Source organism: Sciurus carolinensis, chromosome 17 (genome assembly GCF_902686445.1).
Source record: "Sciurus carolinensis chromosome 17, mSciCar1.2, whole genome shotgun sequence".
In the NCBI taxonomy this organism is placed as follows: domain Eukaryota; kingdom Metazoa; phylum Chordata; class Mammalia; order Rodentia; family Sciuridae; genus Sciurus; species Sciurus carolinensis.
In genome coordinates this window covers 4,751,832-4,769,003 of record NC_062229.1, presented here as the reverse complement: position 1 = coordinate 4,769,003, position 17,172 = coordinate 4,751,832, and the positions used below count along the sequence as shown (strand labels likewise).

Sequence of the window (17,172 nt, the reverse complement as noted above, 5' to 3'; positions counted from 1 at the left end):
CCCTTCCATCTCTGGAAGGCCGGCTGTGCATCAGGGAGGAAGCGCGGAAGGCAAGCCACAACGCAGAGCCGGGAGGCAGTGGGAGGATTTTACTAACTGCACAACACACGACTTCCCCAGGCCCATGGGTGTGGGTGTCTCCTTCAGCCATCGGGCCCCAGCAGGGCCCCTTGCTCCTTTACCCACTCCGGACTCTCACCAGCAGGGAGGGCTGGGCTGACAGTGTCACGGATGGGAGAGCAGGGGTCAGGGTGAGACTCAGGGTTGGGTTCAGGGCTGGGCACAAGGTCAGGGTCGCCATCATCACTAGGCTTAGGGTCAGAACATTCAACAGGATCAGGGCTGGGGGTGGATGTGGAGCCAGAGAGAGGCTGGGGGCTGGGACTGGGGAGGGAGCTCAGAGCAGAGCCAGGGTCAGGGCTGCGGCCAGAGCTGGGACCAGGGCTGAGGCTCAAGCCAGAACCCAGCACAGAGACAGCATCAGGACCCAGGAAGGAGACTTGCCCAGACCTCATCATGGACGCAGGGCTCAAGCCAGGCCCAAGGCCCAGGCCAGCAGCTGCGGCTGCGGCTGCTGCAGCAGCAGCGGCAGCAGCGGCGGCGGCGGCGGCGGCGGCAGCAGCTGCTGCAGCGCCCTCATGCACCCGCTTGTGCTTGGTGAGGCTCGAGGCTTGGCCAAAGGCCTTGCCACACAGCTGGCAGCGGTAGGGGCGCTCGCCAGAATGCACGTGGAGGTGCTGCAGCAGCGCCGAACTCTGCCCAAAGGCCTTGGAGCAGTGCGGGCAGGCGTAGGGCCGCTCGCCGGTGTGGATGCGCAGGTGGTGCTGCAAGTTGGAGCTCTGCCCGAAGGCCTTGCCACAGTGGGGACAGCGGTAGGGGCGCTCTGCGGTGTGTGTGCGCTGGTGCTGCAGCAGCGCTGAGCTTTGCCCGAAGGCCTTGCCGCACTGCGGGCACGGGTAGGGGCGCTCGCCGGTGTGCGTGCGCAGGTGCTTCAGCAGCGCCGACCCCTGCCCAAAGCCTTTGGCGCATACTGGGCACTTGTGCGGCCGCGGGCCGCCATGCGTGCGCAGGTGCTGCGCGAGCAGCGAGCCGTGGCCAAAGGCTTTGCCGCACACGGGGCAGTGGTGCGGCTTCTCACCACTGTGGCTGCTGCGGTGCTTCAGCAGCGTGGAGCGCCAGCCGAAAGCTTTGCCGCAGGCAGCGCACTGGTAGGGCCGCGCTCCGGTGTGGATGCCGCGATGCTGAGCCAGCGTGGCGCCGTGGCTGAAGGACTTGCCGCAGTCGGGACAGCGGTACGGCTTCTCGCCGCTGTGGGTGCGACGGTGCTGGCTCAGCCCGGAGCTTCGGCGGAAGGCTCGCCCGCAATCCGGGCAGGAGAAGGGCCGGGGCGGGCTGGCTGGGGCAGGGAGCACCTCAGGGCTGGTGGCCAGGACTTGGGGGGTGGCGGTGAGGCTGGAGGAAAGGGGGTCCACGTCTGGTGCTGCGGGGCTTAGGGGGTCGCTGTCAGGGTCGAGAACCAGGGGTACAGGGCCAATAACATCGGGATCGAGGTCGGAATTCGAAGACATGGGGTCCAAATCTTGGGGATCCGAATCTTGGTTCCCCAGGATGGAGCCTGGAGCTTGCGCACCGGGACCCAGATCCTCTGAGACAGGTTCCAGATCTTCATAGTTGGGGTCCACATCTTCTGAGACAGTGTTGAGGTCTTCCGGGTCAGGCTCTGGGTCTTCAGAAACTGGGTCCAGATCCTCTGTGTCAGAGTCAAGCTCCTCATAAACAGGCCTCGGGCCCTTGTGGCCTGGGTTCCTGACTAGGACTGAGCGACGCATCCCAGGTGTGGAACTGCTGACTGCTTTAGGGACAGGATCTGCAGAGTGAGGACAGAGAGTGGATGGAGATAGGTTCTGAGGACCAGGGAATCTCTTTGGAGTCTGGGAAGGGGTGGGAGAGGGGATTCAGCCATGCCCCCATAACTCACTCCTGAACATACTCATGGATCTTTCTCTTGTCTCTGAAGAAAGACTTCTCACTTGCCCAGACAAGAGGTGAAGTAGAAGGACCCTAGTGGGACATGGTGGGACCCTCCCCTCTCAGCTCTGAACCAGCATGAAAGTCATGGGATCCCATGCTAGGTCTCTGGTGCCCAATCCCATGGCTCTGCCCCTCTGTCCATCCTGTGTTCTTCTGGTGGGAAGCTTGTATCCTGTGAAAGAGTCCTGGATTCCAACCCCTTTAACTGGAGCCCCCTCCTGGGGAAGAGGGTTGGTGTCGAGGTTCCTGTGTCCTGAGCACATGGCCTGAAATCCTGGCCCCCGGTTGAAAGTGACAGACTTTGAGGTTCCTTGTAGGAAGAGTCTGGTTCAACTCTAAGGTGTATGCTGAGCTCTACAACCTACGGTTGGGGAATAAGCTGGGTGGGGGCAAGTGGCAAATGACATCTGATACCCCTCCTGGGTCACTGGGGGGAAAGATGGGAAGGAGGCAACCTGAATTCCACACCTCACAGCTTAGGGGGTACTTCTGTCCTAGAGAGAAGATCCTTAATGCCTGTTCCCTAAGCTAGTGAGGAGGGGAGGGAAACCATATTTGAGATCCCTCCTGATGGGGAAGTAGGAGCAGGGAGAGTCAGGGGGACAGTTGCCAATATGTCTGTTTTCCCTGTTCACTAGAAGATTGTGAATTCTAACCCCAAGTTGGAGAGTAGGTGAAAATAATACCCTCTGGGTTACTGGGGGAACCCCTGGGGAGGAGAGATTCACAGCAATGAAGCCACAGCTTGGGTGTGGGGATGGTGTCTCTACACTTGTGTTCCTGCTCTCACGGAGGGAAGATCCTGAGCTGGATCCAGTCTAGGGGGGAGCAGGGGAGGTGGAAGAACAGTTGGAGCCACTCGGGGATGGGGAAGCTCAGGATTACCAGTTGGGGAGACGTCTTGAGTTACCCTAGGCTGAGTCCCTGGCAGTGGGGGGAATCACTGGTTCCCCTTTTGGGAAGGGGGATATACTCAGTTACAACCCCACAGCTGCAAGGAGGTAAGCAAACAAAAGAGTGTGGAGCTTCTGGGTGGTCCCCTAACCCAGACCCATGGTTGGAGGCTGGGTGGAATTATATGGGTCCCCTCCTGGGTTCCTGGGAGGCAAAGGAACCCTTAGATCGCTTCCAGAGGAAAGGCCGCCTCAATTCCCATCTCTTAGCTGGACGGTGGGAGGAGAAAGCACAGAGTTCCTGGGGACGGATGGGCCCCTGAATCGCCTTTTGTAGAGGAGCTTCCAGAACTCTAGACCCCAAGACGAGAGGGGGAGGCAAACAATAGCTGGGCCTTTCCTGGGGTCCTAGGGGCAGAAGGAACCTCTGGATCCCTCCTCCTGAGGAAAGGGCCTCCTGAACCCCCGCACCCAAGCTGGAGGTGGGCAAGTCAATGCCCGGGCCCCCCGCGTGCTTTCCAGGCGCGAGCGCCCTGACTCCGCACCCCAGAGGAGCGGGCGCCCCCGCCCCTCGGGCTCCGGGCCCTCCCCCGCCGCGGCGGGATGGGCGCGCTAGGCCGGCGACCGCGGGGCCCCCTCCCGCCGCGCCCCGAGCCCCTCGTCCCAGTCGGGGCGGGCGGCGCGCGGGCCGGGGGGCGAATAGAGGTCGCCCCGGGCCGCGCCCCGCGCGGGGCCCCCCGCCCGCCCCCCGCGCGCTCCCCTCCCGGCTCGGCCCGCTCGCGGGGACACTCACCCGGCGCCCCTCGCCCCTGCCCGGCCCGCCGCGCCCGCGCCGGCCGCCGGCGCCCCCCGGGCCCGCAGGAAGCCCCCCGCCCGCCAGCCCCGCCGGCGGCCCCCTCGGCCCAGCGGCCCCGCCAGGCGCTCCCGGGGAGCGAGAGGGGCCGGCCGAGGGCCGCAGCGGGAGCTGCTGGGACTTGTAGTTCGCCCGCGCCCGCCACGGCCGTCGCCATCGCTGCCCCCGCCCCCCGGGCCAGCCTTTGTCCCGGCCGGGCCGCCCCGGCCGCGCCTTTGTCTGCGCCGCGCCGGCCCGCGCCGCCCTGACTGCGTCCCTCCGCCTGGCCCCGGGCCTCTCTCAGCCCCTCTCTGTCCCGGGCCTTGTCTCTCTCTCCATCTCTGGCCCTCTCTCCGGCCCTGTCTCTCCCAGTCCCTGTCTCTCTTTCTGGGTCCTCATCTCTTTGTCCCTGTCCTCTCTTTCATCGCTCTGCCCCTAGTCCCCTCACTTTCTCTGCCTCTGTCCTCTCCATCCGTCTGTCTCTCTCTGCCTCTGTCTCTATCTTGGCTTCCGGTCAGTGTCTCTACCTTTGTTCAAACAACAGCAAATATGATATGGTCGTGGCCAACTCGCCCTGCACGTGAGCATGGTCAAGCCTCTGAGAAGCCCCACAGTTTAAAAAGCATGTCTATCTTTACTTTAATCCAGTATTTCTAAGGAAAAAAAAAAAAAAGTTCTTTTTTTTTTTTAATAATGGAACCCTCCACTCTTTCTAGGTAACACCCTTTTACACTCCCAAGGAGCAGAGTCTGGGATATTCTCTCTCCCTTAGTGTGTTCAGCCTCCTACCCAGATGACGAGTTGCTGCCGGACCTGGGGGACTCCACGTGCCTGTCTTGACTGCTGATTTCTGGGAAACCTCAGCCAGGTCTGGGGAGGGCTCTGGACAAACTACCTGGCAACACAGTTCTCTGCTGGAGAGAGGGTGAAAAACAGCCCCTGGCAGCTGGGCCATGATGTTCTTTATTAAACATAAACAACAGTCTCAGAATATAAGCAATAATCAGACGAGGCCACTCTGTGACCATATCTAAACCAAGATAGAGATGAGAACACGCTGCAACCACAAAACATGAGTGCCCACCTCGCCTCTCCCCACTAACGCAAATGACTGCCTCTTTTTGCCAATGACAGCACTGACTGCTTTCAGACCTCCTGCCTCTCAGATGAAAATCACTGAAATCCCTGCCACCAATCTGTTTCCTGCCTTCTGACAGCACATTCTGGAATTGCTTCAACTTTCCCTAAAACCACCCAGCATAAGCCCAAATCCTTTTAGAATCCCCCCAATTCCCTCTTCTAAGGGGAACCCTAAGGTCTCTCGTGGTGGTTGACTCCTGACTAAAACAAGCTAAATCTTACTTTTTTGACTCTAGGTGTGTTCCTGAGAGTCTTTGGTGTGTTGAACACCACCTACCCGCAAATACTAATACCCCTAAGCAACTAGATCTCCAGGTGTCATGTCCCTTCCTGAACCTCCTAAGTCTGTGCTGTGCTATGATCTGAGACCTTTCTGCAAGCCCACAGTGGATCAGAGTGATCTGAGATACCTTCACTTGGACGGTGGCTCTCATCTGTTGTTTCTCAATACATCGGAGCACCTTGCTTTTGTGGTTGGATCTGTGTCTAACAGCTCCCCAGTTGGATGTGAATCTACATTTACTAACAGAGAGCCTGGTCACAAGAACTAGTCTGGGATAAGGATGTGAAGGTGGTGACTTTTGCCCTTTGTCAGGGATGATGAGCTGTAGGGACTCACATGCCGGCAGCCACCTCAGCTGTTCAGAATAGCCTGCAATGTGAGGCCAATGTACACCCGGATGCAGAAGTGAGATGGTGAGGGAGCTCTGCCTAGATTCATGCCTGAAGCCTGAAGCCTTCCTTCTTTCTAGTATCAACAAATTTCTAGGGGTTTGAACTAGTTTTAAAACGGATTTCTTTCCCTTGCATCCATTCTTGACTAATGTAGAAATTAGTACCTGGAGAGCAAAGGGTATTGAGAAAAATAACTTAAAATGTGGAATTGGCTAAACAAAGGTGGGCTAGAGAGCCAGGGCCACAACCTGCATGGATTAAAGTGTGACTAGGACTCCCTAGATTTGTGCAGTACACAGCCCCTCCGCATGTATAAGGCAGCCCTGTAGATCATTCCTCGGAAAACTAGAAATCTCTGTTATGTGGAAGAAAAACAGCTAAATTGTAGCCTATTTTATCTTGAAACTCTGATCACATGTCTCCTGAGGCTGTGGATTGAGGGACTTTTAACAAAAATATCAGGACGTTGGGATATGTGGGAGCTTTCATGTAGCAAGGTCTTGAAAGGCAAGATTTTTTTCATGTGCTTTTTATGAAGCAAAAGCGGATATTTACTCCATTTTATCATTAAACCTGAGTTCTCTGCCCCAAGTTGAAAGAGGAGACAAGTGATGCTGAGGGAAGTAAAACCAGGACGACACTGGTTGCACTTAGGTCTCTCCCAAACACCATCAACATTCTTTCTACAAAAGGTAACAATTACTCTCACTAGGAAAAGCCTGTTTGCAGTTATGCCCTGGGGCAAGATAGATGCTCTGGGCAGACACAGTTCTGTTGTTAGGAGATGCGGGTCAGCAAGGTGAGGCCCAGGCTCCAAGATCCTGGTAAAGCTTGGGGAACCAAAGAATTCAGGGTGGGCTACTCAGCTGGGCCACCAATCACAGTATGCCCTTCCTCTGAGCATAGTGATTGGCTCACGTGACCCAAATGGACCAATCAGTGTGTTCCTTCAATTCTACTGGGAGGAGGGGGCCCTTCTTTCTTTGGGGGTCGTCCGCATCCTCCTTTCCAACGTTTCAAGGGAAATGGGATTGAGAGATGGTGAAGGAGATGTCCTGATGAGGAGCCAGAACGCCCGATGTCAGACCCAATCAGACATTGTTGTGGTTTCTTTCTCTCTTTCCTCCCTCATTCTCCGCCCCCACCCCAGCTGGGAACGCAACCCCGGGCATCACGGTGGTCTACCACTGAGCCACGTTGCCACCCAACCCCTGATTCCAGACTTTCTGGTTTCTAAGTCAATAAAATCCCTTTCTGCTTGGACTTACTAGAGCCCAGTTTCAGTACAACAAAATTGACTCGAGACAATTTTTCGGCGCCTTTCATTGAGCTGCCGGTCAGCCCCTGTACCAACCAAGCATACCGACATTTTATTCAATCCTTGTAACACTGTCTGCCAAGGAGGAATTATTGCCTCCCCATTTTACAGGTGAGCAAATGAGGAATTATAGAGCTTGAAACCTGTCCAAGACAGGAAAATAACAGGTCTGAATTCTGTTGCCAAACAGTTGACAAAGTTGTTTCCCTTTAAAAATTAATTGGTTTTCCCACTTTCATTCTTATTATATTCATCCCAGTCTGGGTGGGGGGGTTGCTAAATATAATAGAAGAGGGATGGACATAAATTTAAAAATACATCCAGAATCATCCTGTAGTCTTTTCCCCTACTGATTAAACATTTCCAGTAATGTCTCTGTCCCCCCTTGGCAAGCCACCCCAGGTCTGGTCAGTTCCATTGTTAGGAAATGCTTCAAGTTGTGCTGAAATTTGGCCCCCGGTAACACCCACCCATTGTGTTTCATCTGGCATGGAGCTGCTTGAAGCCATTCCTGGAACCAGCCGGGAGCACAAGCAACCCTGTAACTGAAGCTACACAGATCTGAGCTTCCTAGCAGGTGAAGCAGAAGGGAAAAGTCTTTCTGTTCTAGTTATCTGGTCACTAGGCAGACTAGCTTCACAGAACAGGATGTTCGATTGCAGTGGTTCCCAGCCAGGGCAATTTCCCCCGCACCTCTTCATGGGGGACATCTGGCAGTACCTCCGGTGGGGGGGGGGGGGTATTGACAACTAATGGATAGAGAACATGCACAGGGACAGCCTCCAACAAAGAATCATCTGACCAAGGTATCAGTGAGAACCCTGGTTCATGACCACATGACACAGCTCTGATGGTGTCCTGCAAAATGTCTTCAGAGCAGGCAAGCACAGGAGGGGTTCTGTGGCCTGCAGCACTCTCGTGGTCAGGGTGGGGACCATGAGTGCAGCTAAAAGGCCATCCTGTTCCTGTAGGGTCCAAAGCTGGACTCCTGGCCTTGCTGTGGAAATGACATCCTGGCCTTGAAGAGCTGATGCTGAGGGAAAGGGGACACCCGGCCAGGCTTGGGGTTGGCTCCTCGCGGCTGTTGGACTGGACGCCTTGGTCTTTGGAGGTCTGGCCCCAGGTTTGTTCTTTGAAAGAGGATTGTAACAGCCTGCGGCATGGCCACCAGGGCCCACGTTATCCAGGTAGACCTAACGTCTTCACCAGACCCCAGACCTTAAAGGTCGGGTGCTGTCCAAGGTATTGGTCACTCCTAGGTTTCAAGGCCTGACTCCACCTTTACCCTTTTGACTTTTGATTGGCTGCACACCTGCCTCCTTGAACCTCATCGTGTCCTTGTGGCTTTTTTCAGTTTCCCCTGGATGCTGCTCTGATCCGGGGGCTGGTCACCCAGGCAACCAGTGCACTGCTCCGCTTCTGGTCAGTTGTAAGGATCTAATGAGAGCCTTGCTCTTTTGCTCCAGTTTACAGATGAGGCTCATAGGGGTCAAGGGACTTGACCTGAAGGAGTCAGGATGAGGATGGTGGCCATCCAGACCCAGGAACCTGCATCTTCAACCCCTTCCGCAACACCTCTGTCTAACACTGGAACTCAAATCTCACGTCCTTCAGAGGAACCCCAGGGTTTGCAGAAGAGTCTGCTCAGGCATCCAGGGTTTTCTCAATGGAAGGGAATGAGACATTCTCTCCTGTGTGGTCCCTTCCTCTGGCCCCCACCCATCCAAGCCTCCTCCTTAACAGATGACTGATGGAAGGGGACAGGATGCCACCGGGGTGACATTTACTGCTGGCTGGGGCATGGGTACATAGGCAGCTGGCGAGCCTGAGGGTCCACCTTCCTGCCCCTGCAGCCCTGCTCACGAGGTGTGCCCAGGGGCACGTGGCTCTCCTGGAAATCGCTCATTTTCAGTACTGCTGGGCCCTGGTACTTGAAAGGAAAGTCGGCCTTGTGGTGGGTGGAGAGGAAGCGCTCTCTGCCAAACGGGGGCTCCACATGGCTGTATTTGCACTGTGAAGTCAGGGTGGGTGGCCAGGTAAGGCAGCCTGTTCAACTGACCTATCCTGGCCACCCCATGATCCCTGGACCATCCTGGGGTCATCAAAGAGTGGGGGCGGGGCTCAGCCAGGTTTGGCTGGTGGGTTCTGGGGAGGTGGGCAAAAGGGGCCCCAGTCTTGACCAACCCAGGTACCAGAGAGAAACCAGGGTTAACCCTGGAATGACCCCAGGGCTGGGGTGATACCAGGTGACTCTAAGTTAGTCCCCTCAGCTTGAGGTTTGACTGGCTGACCCGGACCCGACCCTGGGGTGGGTGAGCAAGGGGTGATCCTGACCAGCAGTGATCCCACTGGATTTGACACTAACTCTGAGTCCCACTGATTTTGATCCCTTCTCCCCTCTCACCCGCTGTAGCAACTCTTCAGTCACCAGGGCTTTAGCTTTTCCGTGTGGCTTCAGCATCTTCTGGTTCATGGTTAAAAAATCGAATTCTGGAGATGTGGAAGTGGGGCGGCCAAGTTGAGGGTCAGTGGAGGTGTCAGGAAGGGTTCAGAGGCCAAGCACTGACGTTGGCCTGGGTGGGGCAGGACCAGGCCAGATGAACTAGGGACAGGACCAGGTACAGAGCAAGAGTCCAACAGGAGGAGGGGTCTGTGGGAGGTGAGGGCAGATAAGAAAAGGGGTGGAGCAAGTAGGTGGATGTGCAGGGGCGGGGGAAGGCCAAGGCCACCAGGGGTGGGGTAGTCCAGGGACGGTGGCACTGGGGGCCTGGTCGACTCCAGGTGGGTAAGACCTTCAGGAGGCAGAGCCAGAGATGTGACAGGGAGGGGCTTTCTAGAATGCAGCAGGACCACCCTTACCACAGGTGCCCCGCAGCAGGTTGCTCTGTGTCAAATGAAGGTTGGGTGCCTTCTGTGATTGCTCGACGTGCTGGGGGCAATACTGTGAGCCTGTGGTGGTCTGGTAGAAGTGTCCCAGCAGCTTCTCTTCTCCTAGGGTCACGTGACACTTCAAATTCGCATGGGGTATGTGGCGGCAAGATGGTTGGGTTCTTGGCGGTGCCTGTAGGACCACATGGCACCTAGGAAGCTCCCCTACCCTCCCCATTGGGAGGGAGGCGGTAACCCTGGAAGCTCCCTCCCCCTCTCTGGACAGTTTGAAGTGACTTGCCCCAGATCACAGAAATAGATCCAAGAGATATTGGCATACACATGTCAAACTCACAACCACCTCAGGGCCTTTGCACTTGCTACTTGCTCTGCCTTTTAAGTCTTTTTCTCTCATGAGCCCTGACATCTCCTCGTACCCACTGACCTGGCCATAGAAGAACTGCATGGAGGTGTGGAGGCTGCCAGGGCCCGGGCGCCAATTTCCTTTCAGGATGTGGGACTTCGGAGTCTGATCCCCATAAAGAACAAAAGGCTCTGCCAGCGGCAGAGTAGATGCTGAGCAGCTAGGGAATGCTGCCGAGGGAGCCAGGGCGGGGCAGGGAGCTTCTTCTCACCTGGTTGCCAAGGGCAGAAGTGGTCCGATGTGGTGGTCCTGCCATGGAAGAGGCCGTCTCCAGGACGGATATTCACACAGTGGACATGAGCTGCAGCCTGGGCCTTGTCATACCTACAGGTAAGGAAGGTGGGGTCCATGTGTGTCCCTGAAGCTCCCAGGAAAGGCAAGGAGGGCAGTTGCCCACTGTCAAGCCAGAGCACCCTAATAGTGGGTGATCCTGCAGAGCAGATCCTTGAAGGCAGAGTGTTAGCTTTAGAATCTGAGTGATACACCCACATGCTGCTGAGAGCCAACTGTCCCATATTGGGGCAGGGGAAGGCAGTGTCCTTTGGTACCTGTCTGGGGGCAGCCCCTGGGGCCTATGGTTCTGTTTCAGCTCTGAACACATGGGCCCATAGCCCAGCCTGCAGTCTCCCAGCTGCACAGAGGAGGCCGCCTGTGGACAGAGAGGGATGGGAAGGCCAGGACCACTCAGCCCCAAATGCTGTCCTCCCAGCAACCCCAGCCCAGCCTTGATTTACCCTCCTACACATCAAGGCAGGTGAGCCTGGCAGGGCCTGGAACTGTCTCTGGTAGGAGGTCCCTTGTTGCTTCTTGTAGTCCCACTTAAGGGTGTTGGGACCACCTGTTGATGGGCAAGAGTGGGTGGGGGGAGAAGGGGGAATGGGTCTGATTCCCTGCAGCCTCAGGCTCCCTGGGATCTGATTCCTTGCCTGGGAAGGAAGGTGGGCAGTCCTGATCAGTCTAGAAAACTCCGGTAATAAGAACAGTTAGGGCACCGAGACTAACCACCAGTGCTGAGTAGGGGTTAAGGCTAGTGCTTTGCACTTCCTTCTTGAATCTGGTATTTCCCTGTTTTACAGCCTGCCGGAGATTCAGAGTAGTAAAGTAACTTACTACAAGTCAAGAAAATTCTGGGCTGGAACTCAGAGTCAAACTCAAGTCTGACAATCCCTGAGTCTAGCTTGGAAGGACTCAGGTTAGTTATGTCCACAGGAAGGACCCCTAGGTGATGGAATTGGAAAATCACACAGATGGTGGCTAATTTTTGTTGCACAGTTACTACCGCCAGGTGCACAGTACAGACTGGGCTCGTTCCACTTTACCCGCTCCTGTAAGGTTGGGCCCTGTGATTGTACCCATTTTGCAGATGAGGAGAGGTCTATTTGCTCAGAGCTACTACGGATACAAGGCTGAGGGTTGGGTAGGCAACTCAGATCTGTCTGACCTCAGACTAACATTGGTGACTTCTTCCTGGAGAGAATCCACTCCACGGATGCAGAAACAGGCTCCAGGATGCTGCAGATTTTCTGAGCCTTGGTATTACTGACAGTTGGGACTGACTAATTCTTTTTTGAGGGTGATCTGCCCTTCGCATGGTAGGATGCTGAGCAGCTTCCCCGGCTTCTACACGCTGCCTGCTAGCAGCACTCTTAGCCTCGGTAGTGACAACCAACATTGTTTCCAGACATTGCCAAATGTTCCCTCTCGGGTTGAGCAAATCGCGCAGGAGGCCGGGACGCGCGCTCACCGAGGTGGTAGCTAGGCGCGCGGGGCGGCGGGCACGCGTCGTGAGGCGGAAAGAGCTCCTGGTGCGTGGTGGGCGGGACCCGCAGCTTGTCCCTGTCCCCCGGCGGCAGGGAGTCGCGGTCGAAGATGAGGCGCGCGCCGCGGATCTGCTCTCGGGCGTGCGCCGGCTGCTCGGGCCAGCCGTAAGCGGCGTGCGCGGAGGAGAAGCTGAGGCCCACGCGCTCGTCCGCGTGCATGCGCAGATTGCTGGACTGCATGGCGAGCGTGCGCTCCCGCGTCTCCTCCGGGGGCTTCACATCCTGCGGCGTGAACTCGCGGTGCATCTCGGACACTTGCTCCTTTGCCAACCAGCGCGCGTCCTGCTGGAAGACGGACGAGGGCGGAGGCGGCGGCCTGGGCTGCTCCCGAGTGGCGCGCGGGTAGGCCGGGAAGTCCCGGTGCACCGTGGACTGCATGACGCCCTGGTGCAGCCGCGGGTCCGGCCCCAGCGCGAAGTGCGAGGCCTTGAGGAAGTCCCGCAGGGACATCGGGCACGGCAGGAGGGCGCTCTCTGCCAGCACCGGACAGTGCGCCACCTGCGAGGGGGCAGAGACATGAGACTGAGCAAAGTGGCCGCGAGGACAATGCTGCCTTTTACTCCTTTCCGTGCGCCAAGCACTGCGCTGGCGGCGGGGGACACCAGAATACAGGCGCAGCCTGTGCCTGCCCCCAGGGAAAGTCGAGGGATAATCATTGAGTTGGTGCCTACCCTGTGCCAGGCACTGTTCTAGGCCCGGGGAGGGACATCAGTTAACCAGACCAAGAATCCGTATGTAGTTGATAATGAGGCAGTAGGTGACAATAATCAATATATATAATAACATCAGTTGCAGTGTAAGTTAAGTGGTATGGGGTTGGGGGGAAAGTCGTGCAGGATAGAGGGATGGGGGTTGGGGGGTTGCGGGTGTTTTGTTTTTGTGGTGCTGGGGATGGAACCCAGGGCCTCCCTGGTGCTAGGTGAGCGCTCTGCACTGAGCTAGCTACACCCCAGTTCAGGATTGCAGTTTTAAGCAGGGCGATCAGGGAACATGTCCCTGAGGTGACTGTTAGTGAACTACCTGACAGCTGGAAAGGAGAAACTTGAGTATCAAGGGGGAACAGCATCCCAGGCAGAAGGAACAGAAAGTGCAAAAGCCCAGAGACACATGTAACGTGAGTGAATGGAAGCACCAGAGCCATGAGATTGGTGAGGTCCTGCAAGATCCTGGTGAGAACCTCATTTTCTCAGTATGAAGTTGGAGTCATGGTAGTAGGGTTTAGAGCAGAGGAGGGTAGCTATTATGGGGAACAATGTCCATCCACAGCCAGTATGTGTGGAATGTTCACTTTTTATCCATTTTTATACGATGAACTCAGGTGGGTTTTAGCCTTTGCTTCACATCTGACATTGAGACTCAGGGAGGTGGCCGTTTGCTTAGGATTTGAACCCAGGGCTGATTCTGATTCTAGAACCGAAACAACTAACCACTGCATTCTACATGTGTCTGACATGTCTTCTCACCCTCGGCCACAATGGCCCGGCTTCTCTTCTCCTTCCCATCTGGAGGCCCACCTCTGGCCTGTCGGACCCAGCCCCACAGCCCCGCCACAGTCTCCTGTCTCTGCCACAGCCCTTGCTCACTGCTCCTGCGGTCTGCAATCGCCCGTCCTCCCCGTTCCTCATCTCCTGTCTTCCCTAGACACCTTCCCCTTCCCTCCCTTCTCTGACCTTCCGCTTCAGACTCGCAGCCCCTCCACTCAGTCACCTGGGGCTTTCTTGTCTTTCTAAAATAGTTTATGGGAGAATCTGACAACTGGGACTGCGGGCCAGGTAGTTTTGAGTTTCCTTCCATGTAGGGACAGGGACAAGGACAGAGACCTACCTCAAGAGACGACATGGGGGCTAATGAATCCTGTACTTTGCAACAGGCGGGACTCTTGGACTCCCTCTGTCCCAGATCTTCCAGCGGACACTCACATGGTCCTTCCAAGGACTCCATCCAACTGTGGTCCTGCTCAGCCCATTGTGACCAAGAGCTTCCCCCGAAGATGCTGTCACAATGGTCCTCTGGCACCCCTGGAGGCAGGTGAGTGTATCTGGTTTTCAAGCCATCTTCCTGACTTCTTGGAGCCTCAGTTTTATCATCTGGAGAATGGGACTGAGGTTGATAATGGCCAGTGAGGATCGGATTAAACAGGCTGCTGGGAGCAGCTCCTCGCCTCCTGACACTCCCACACGGGATGGGCCCATCTCCCCTGGTTTCTGCATCCATTAACATCATCCCAGGGCTCACGGACCTGGAGGTGCACTTTAAAGGGATCGCTTGCCTCACCACCAAAGACCACCAGGCACACACTCAAGGCTGGCTTAAGTCAGGCTGTGAGTGGTTCCAGCAGGTGCCTGCAGGTGAGAATGCTCGTAAGAGGATTCGGGCTGCGTGAGGTGTTTGGGGGAGAGTTTAAGGAAGCAGGACTTGATTCTTGATTCTGTGCTGGATACATTTATTGGTTGGACTTTTTTTTTTTTTTTCCTTTTTTTAAGTGGTGCTGGGGCTGGAACCCAGGGCCTCACACATGCTAGGCAAGTGCTGTACCACTGAGCTGCACCCCAATACCCAGAGGCTGGAAATTGTGCTTGTATTTTTTTTTAACACAATCAGACAAATAAAAATAACAACAAACAACAGAATAACAATATTGTACTGTATAGTTCAAAGTTGCTAAGAGGATCGATTTTATTTCTTTATCTTGCTGGCATCCTATGGGATGGACAGATACTCTTCCACTGAGCTAAACCACCAGCCAAAGAGAGTAGATTTCAAATGTTTTCACCACAAAAACTGTGTGAGGTGATGCATATGTTAATTAGCTTGATGTAGTCGTTCCACATCGTGCTGTATTCCTATAAACATATACAATGTACAAAACCCCTTTGGTACATGCCTGTAGACCCAGCATTAAAGAGGCTGAAGCAGGCCTGGGGCTGGGGCTCAGTGGTGGAGTGCTTGCCTAGCATGTGTGAGGCACTGGGTTTGATTCTCAGCACCTCATATAAATAAATGAATAAAATAAAGGTCTCTCAATATCTAAAAAAATGGCTGAAGCAGGAGGATCACTTGAACCCAGGAGTTCAAGGCCAGCCTGAGTAACATAGTGAGACCCTATATCTAAAACTTAAAAAAAAAAGTAGTGTTAAAAAGTACAAAAGGGAGGGCTCAGTTGGTAGAGTGCTTGCCTTGCAAGTACAAGGCCCTGGGTTCAATCCCCAGCACTGCAAAAAAAAAAAAAAAAAGTACAAAAGGGACCAGGAGCTGTGGTGCATGCCTATCATCCCATTGGTTGGGAGGCTGAGGCAGGAAGATTGTAAGTTCAAAGCCAGCCTCAACAAGTTAGTGAGAACCTGTCTCAAAAGGACCCTGGATGTTCAGAGCACCCCTGAGTTCAGTCCCTAGTACTGAGGGAGAAAATACACAGGAGAGGCAAGAGAGATTTGGGAAATGATACAAACGTTCTGTATTTTGACTGTTATAGTAGATTGTATGACTGTATACACTTGTTGAAACTCATTAAACCACATACTTAAAATGGTGCATTTTATTGTATATAAATTATACTTCAACAAAACTGACTGAAAATTTTCTTTTTCTTTTGATACCGGGGATTGAACCCAGGGGTGCTTAACCACTGAACCACACAGCCCTTTTTATATTTTATTTGAAGACAGGGTCTCGCTGAGTTGCTTAGGGCCTTGCTAAAATGTTGAGGCTGGTTTTGAACTCCTGATCCTCCTGCCTCAGCCTCCTGAGTCGCTGGGATTACAGGCATGTGCCATCATGCCCAGCTGACTGAAAAATTGAAGAAAAAGAAAAATAAAGAAAAAGAAATAAAGATGAAAGATTGGCAAAGATGACCCAGTTGTCAATGCCTCAACTCACCAGCTGGATGGCTCCTTCCACTAAATTCAAGCTCATCATCATTTTGTGCCCTGGGTTGAGGTTCAAACACCTGCTGCCAGGTCCGGTCCAGTCACCGGCTTTGGTCCAGCCAGGTGGATGCAATTCAGATTTGGATCTTGCTGCCTGCTGGGAAAAGGAGGATCTGGAAGGCAGATTCTGGATGCTAATAGGAAGCCAGGGATTGAGGTCATTCTATTATTATCTTAATCATTTTCAGGAAGAAGTTGGAGGAATGCAGCAAGACTAAATCTGCAATGGGTGACGGATTATCAAGGCTCCTCTTGGCGGCGGGCGTGGGGGGTGGTGTCTGCCATCCGCGTTCCTGCTTTGCGTGTTCAGATGGAATGGCTGAGCGGGCTTGCTTTGTCCTGCCCTCCGGGGTCACAGGGCGGCCTTGTCTGATGCTGGCATTCCATGGGATTGTTTATGTTAAGCGGGAGGAGGTTGGCTGGGGCCCGGCTGTGACTGCCAGACCAGTGCCTAGCAACACCAAGGCCAGCTGTGAAGGCCAGGCCAGCTTGAGTCTCTTTCTCCAAGGTCAAATGCAGCTCTAACCAGATGGCGGGTGCCGGGAGGGCTGGGCAGTGCCTGCAGGGCTCACTGCGGTGTCTTGGGTGCCTGCAACAGGGCCTGGCACCTGGTGGCTGCCCAGAGAAATGCACTGAGGTATCCCAAGGTTGTGGGGGACTGTGCAGGCTTGAAAGAAAGGATTCCCCCAATTATGCAGCCGCAGACTGTGGCCAGGGGCCTCTTCCTTCTGCATGCTTCCACCTTGGCTTGGCTCTTTTCTGCTGCAGAAAGAGGGAACCCAATTGGAGGAGGACGGTGCACCCAGACCCCTGCACTCAAGTCTTCCTGGGGCCTGGCATCGGTTGGATGTGGGAGTGAAAATTTGCTCGCGGGTCTGGGCAGGGTGTGGCTCAATGGTGGAGCTCTCGTGCATGAGCCAGGCCTGGCATACTGCAAAAAAAATTGCTTGGGAGGTTGTGGGAGGTCAGGGTCTTAGGTGAGCAAGAACGGAGGCTGCTGGAGGAGGAGGCTCGGACCGGGAGGAGAGAGATGGGCTCCGGGCTTCTTTTCTTTTGGAAGGGTGCTGGGGATTGGACTGGTCTGGACCCTCGCCTGCCAACTGAATCTCCACGTTTTGACCACTTAGGTTCTGGCCAGGCCGAGAGGTTAGCACTGGGTTGTGCTGAATGAGCTCACGCGAGGAGTCGGGACGCAGCCCTGTGGAGCAGCGTTTAGATGACGGCCCAAACGCTTCTGACGGGACA

The 17,172-nt window shown here is 55.1% G+C and overlaps 2 protein-coding genes across 3 annotated transcripts; both read right to left on the bottom strand.

The window, feature by feature from the left end:
- Positions 1-74: 74 nt before the first annotated feature.
- Znf358 (zinc finger protein 358) lies at positions 75-3,949 on the bottom strand. Of its 2 annotated transcripts, none has more exons than XM_047530148.1 (2): positions 3,718-3,949; positions 75-1,867 (listed from the first exon to the last, which is right to left on the bottom strand). In XM_047530148.1, exons 1-2 carry the CDS (start codon positions 3,932-3,934, stop codon positions 144-146), a joined length of 1,941 nt encoding a protein of 646 aa, XP_047386104.1. In that variant the 5' UTR covers positions 3,935-3,949; the 3' UTR covers positions 75-143. The 2 variants fall into 2 exon arrangements, with proteins under 2 accessions (XP_047386104.1, XP_047386105.1); XM_047530149.1 differs by lacking the exon at positions 3,718-3,949 and adding an exon at positions 1,991-2,011.
- Positions 3,950-6,909: 2,960 nt separating this feature from the next.
- Positions 6,910-13,840, bottom strand: Tex45 (testis expressed 45). Its single transcript, XM_047531812.1, has 9 exons — positions 13,826-13,840; positions 11,926-12,499; positions 10,916-11,019; positions 10,730-10,830; positions 10,393-10,505; positions 10,203-10,312; positions 9,749-9,950; positions 9,294-9,379; positions 6,910-8,900 (listed from the first exon to the last, which is right to left on the bottom strand). Exons 1-9 carry the CDS (start codon positions 13,838-13,840, stop codon positions 8,673-8,675), a joined length of 1,533 nt encoding a protein of 510 aa, XP_047387768.1. The 3' UTR covers positions 6,910-8,672.
- Between the last annotated feature and the right edge of the window lie 3,332 nt (positions 13,841-17,172).

Coding starts and splice junctions, on each gene's coding strand:
- Znf358 (XM_047530148.1), bottom strand. CDS start 3,934: ATGGCGACGGCCGTGGCGGGCGCGGGCGAACTACAAGTCCCAGCAGCT. Junction 1,868..3,717: donor GCAGGGGCGAGGGGCGCCGG/GTGAGTGTCCCC, acceptor CTCACTCTGCAG/ATCCTGTCCCTAAAGCAGTC.
- Tex45 (XM_047531812.1), bottom strand. Junction 10,506..10,729: donor CAGGGGCTGCCCCCAGACAG/GTACCAAAGGAC, acceptor CCTTACCTGTAG/GTATGACAAGGCCCAGGCTG. Junction 8,901..9,293: donor CTGAAGAGTTGCTACAGCGG/GTGAGAGGGGAG, acceptor CTGACTTCACAG/TGCAAATACAGCCATGTGGA.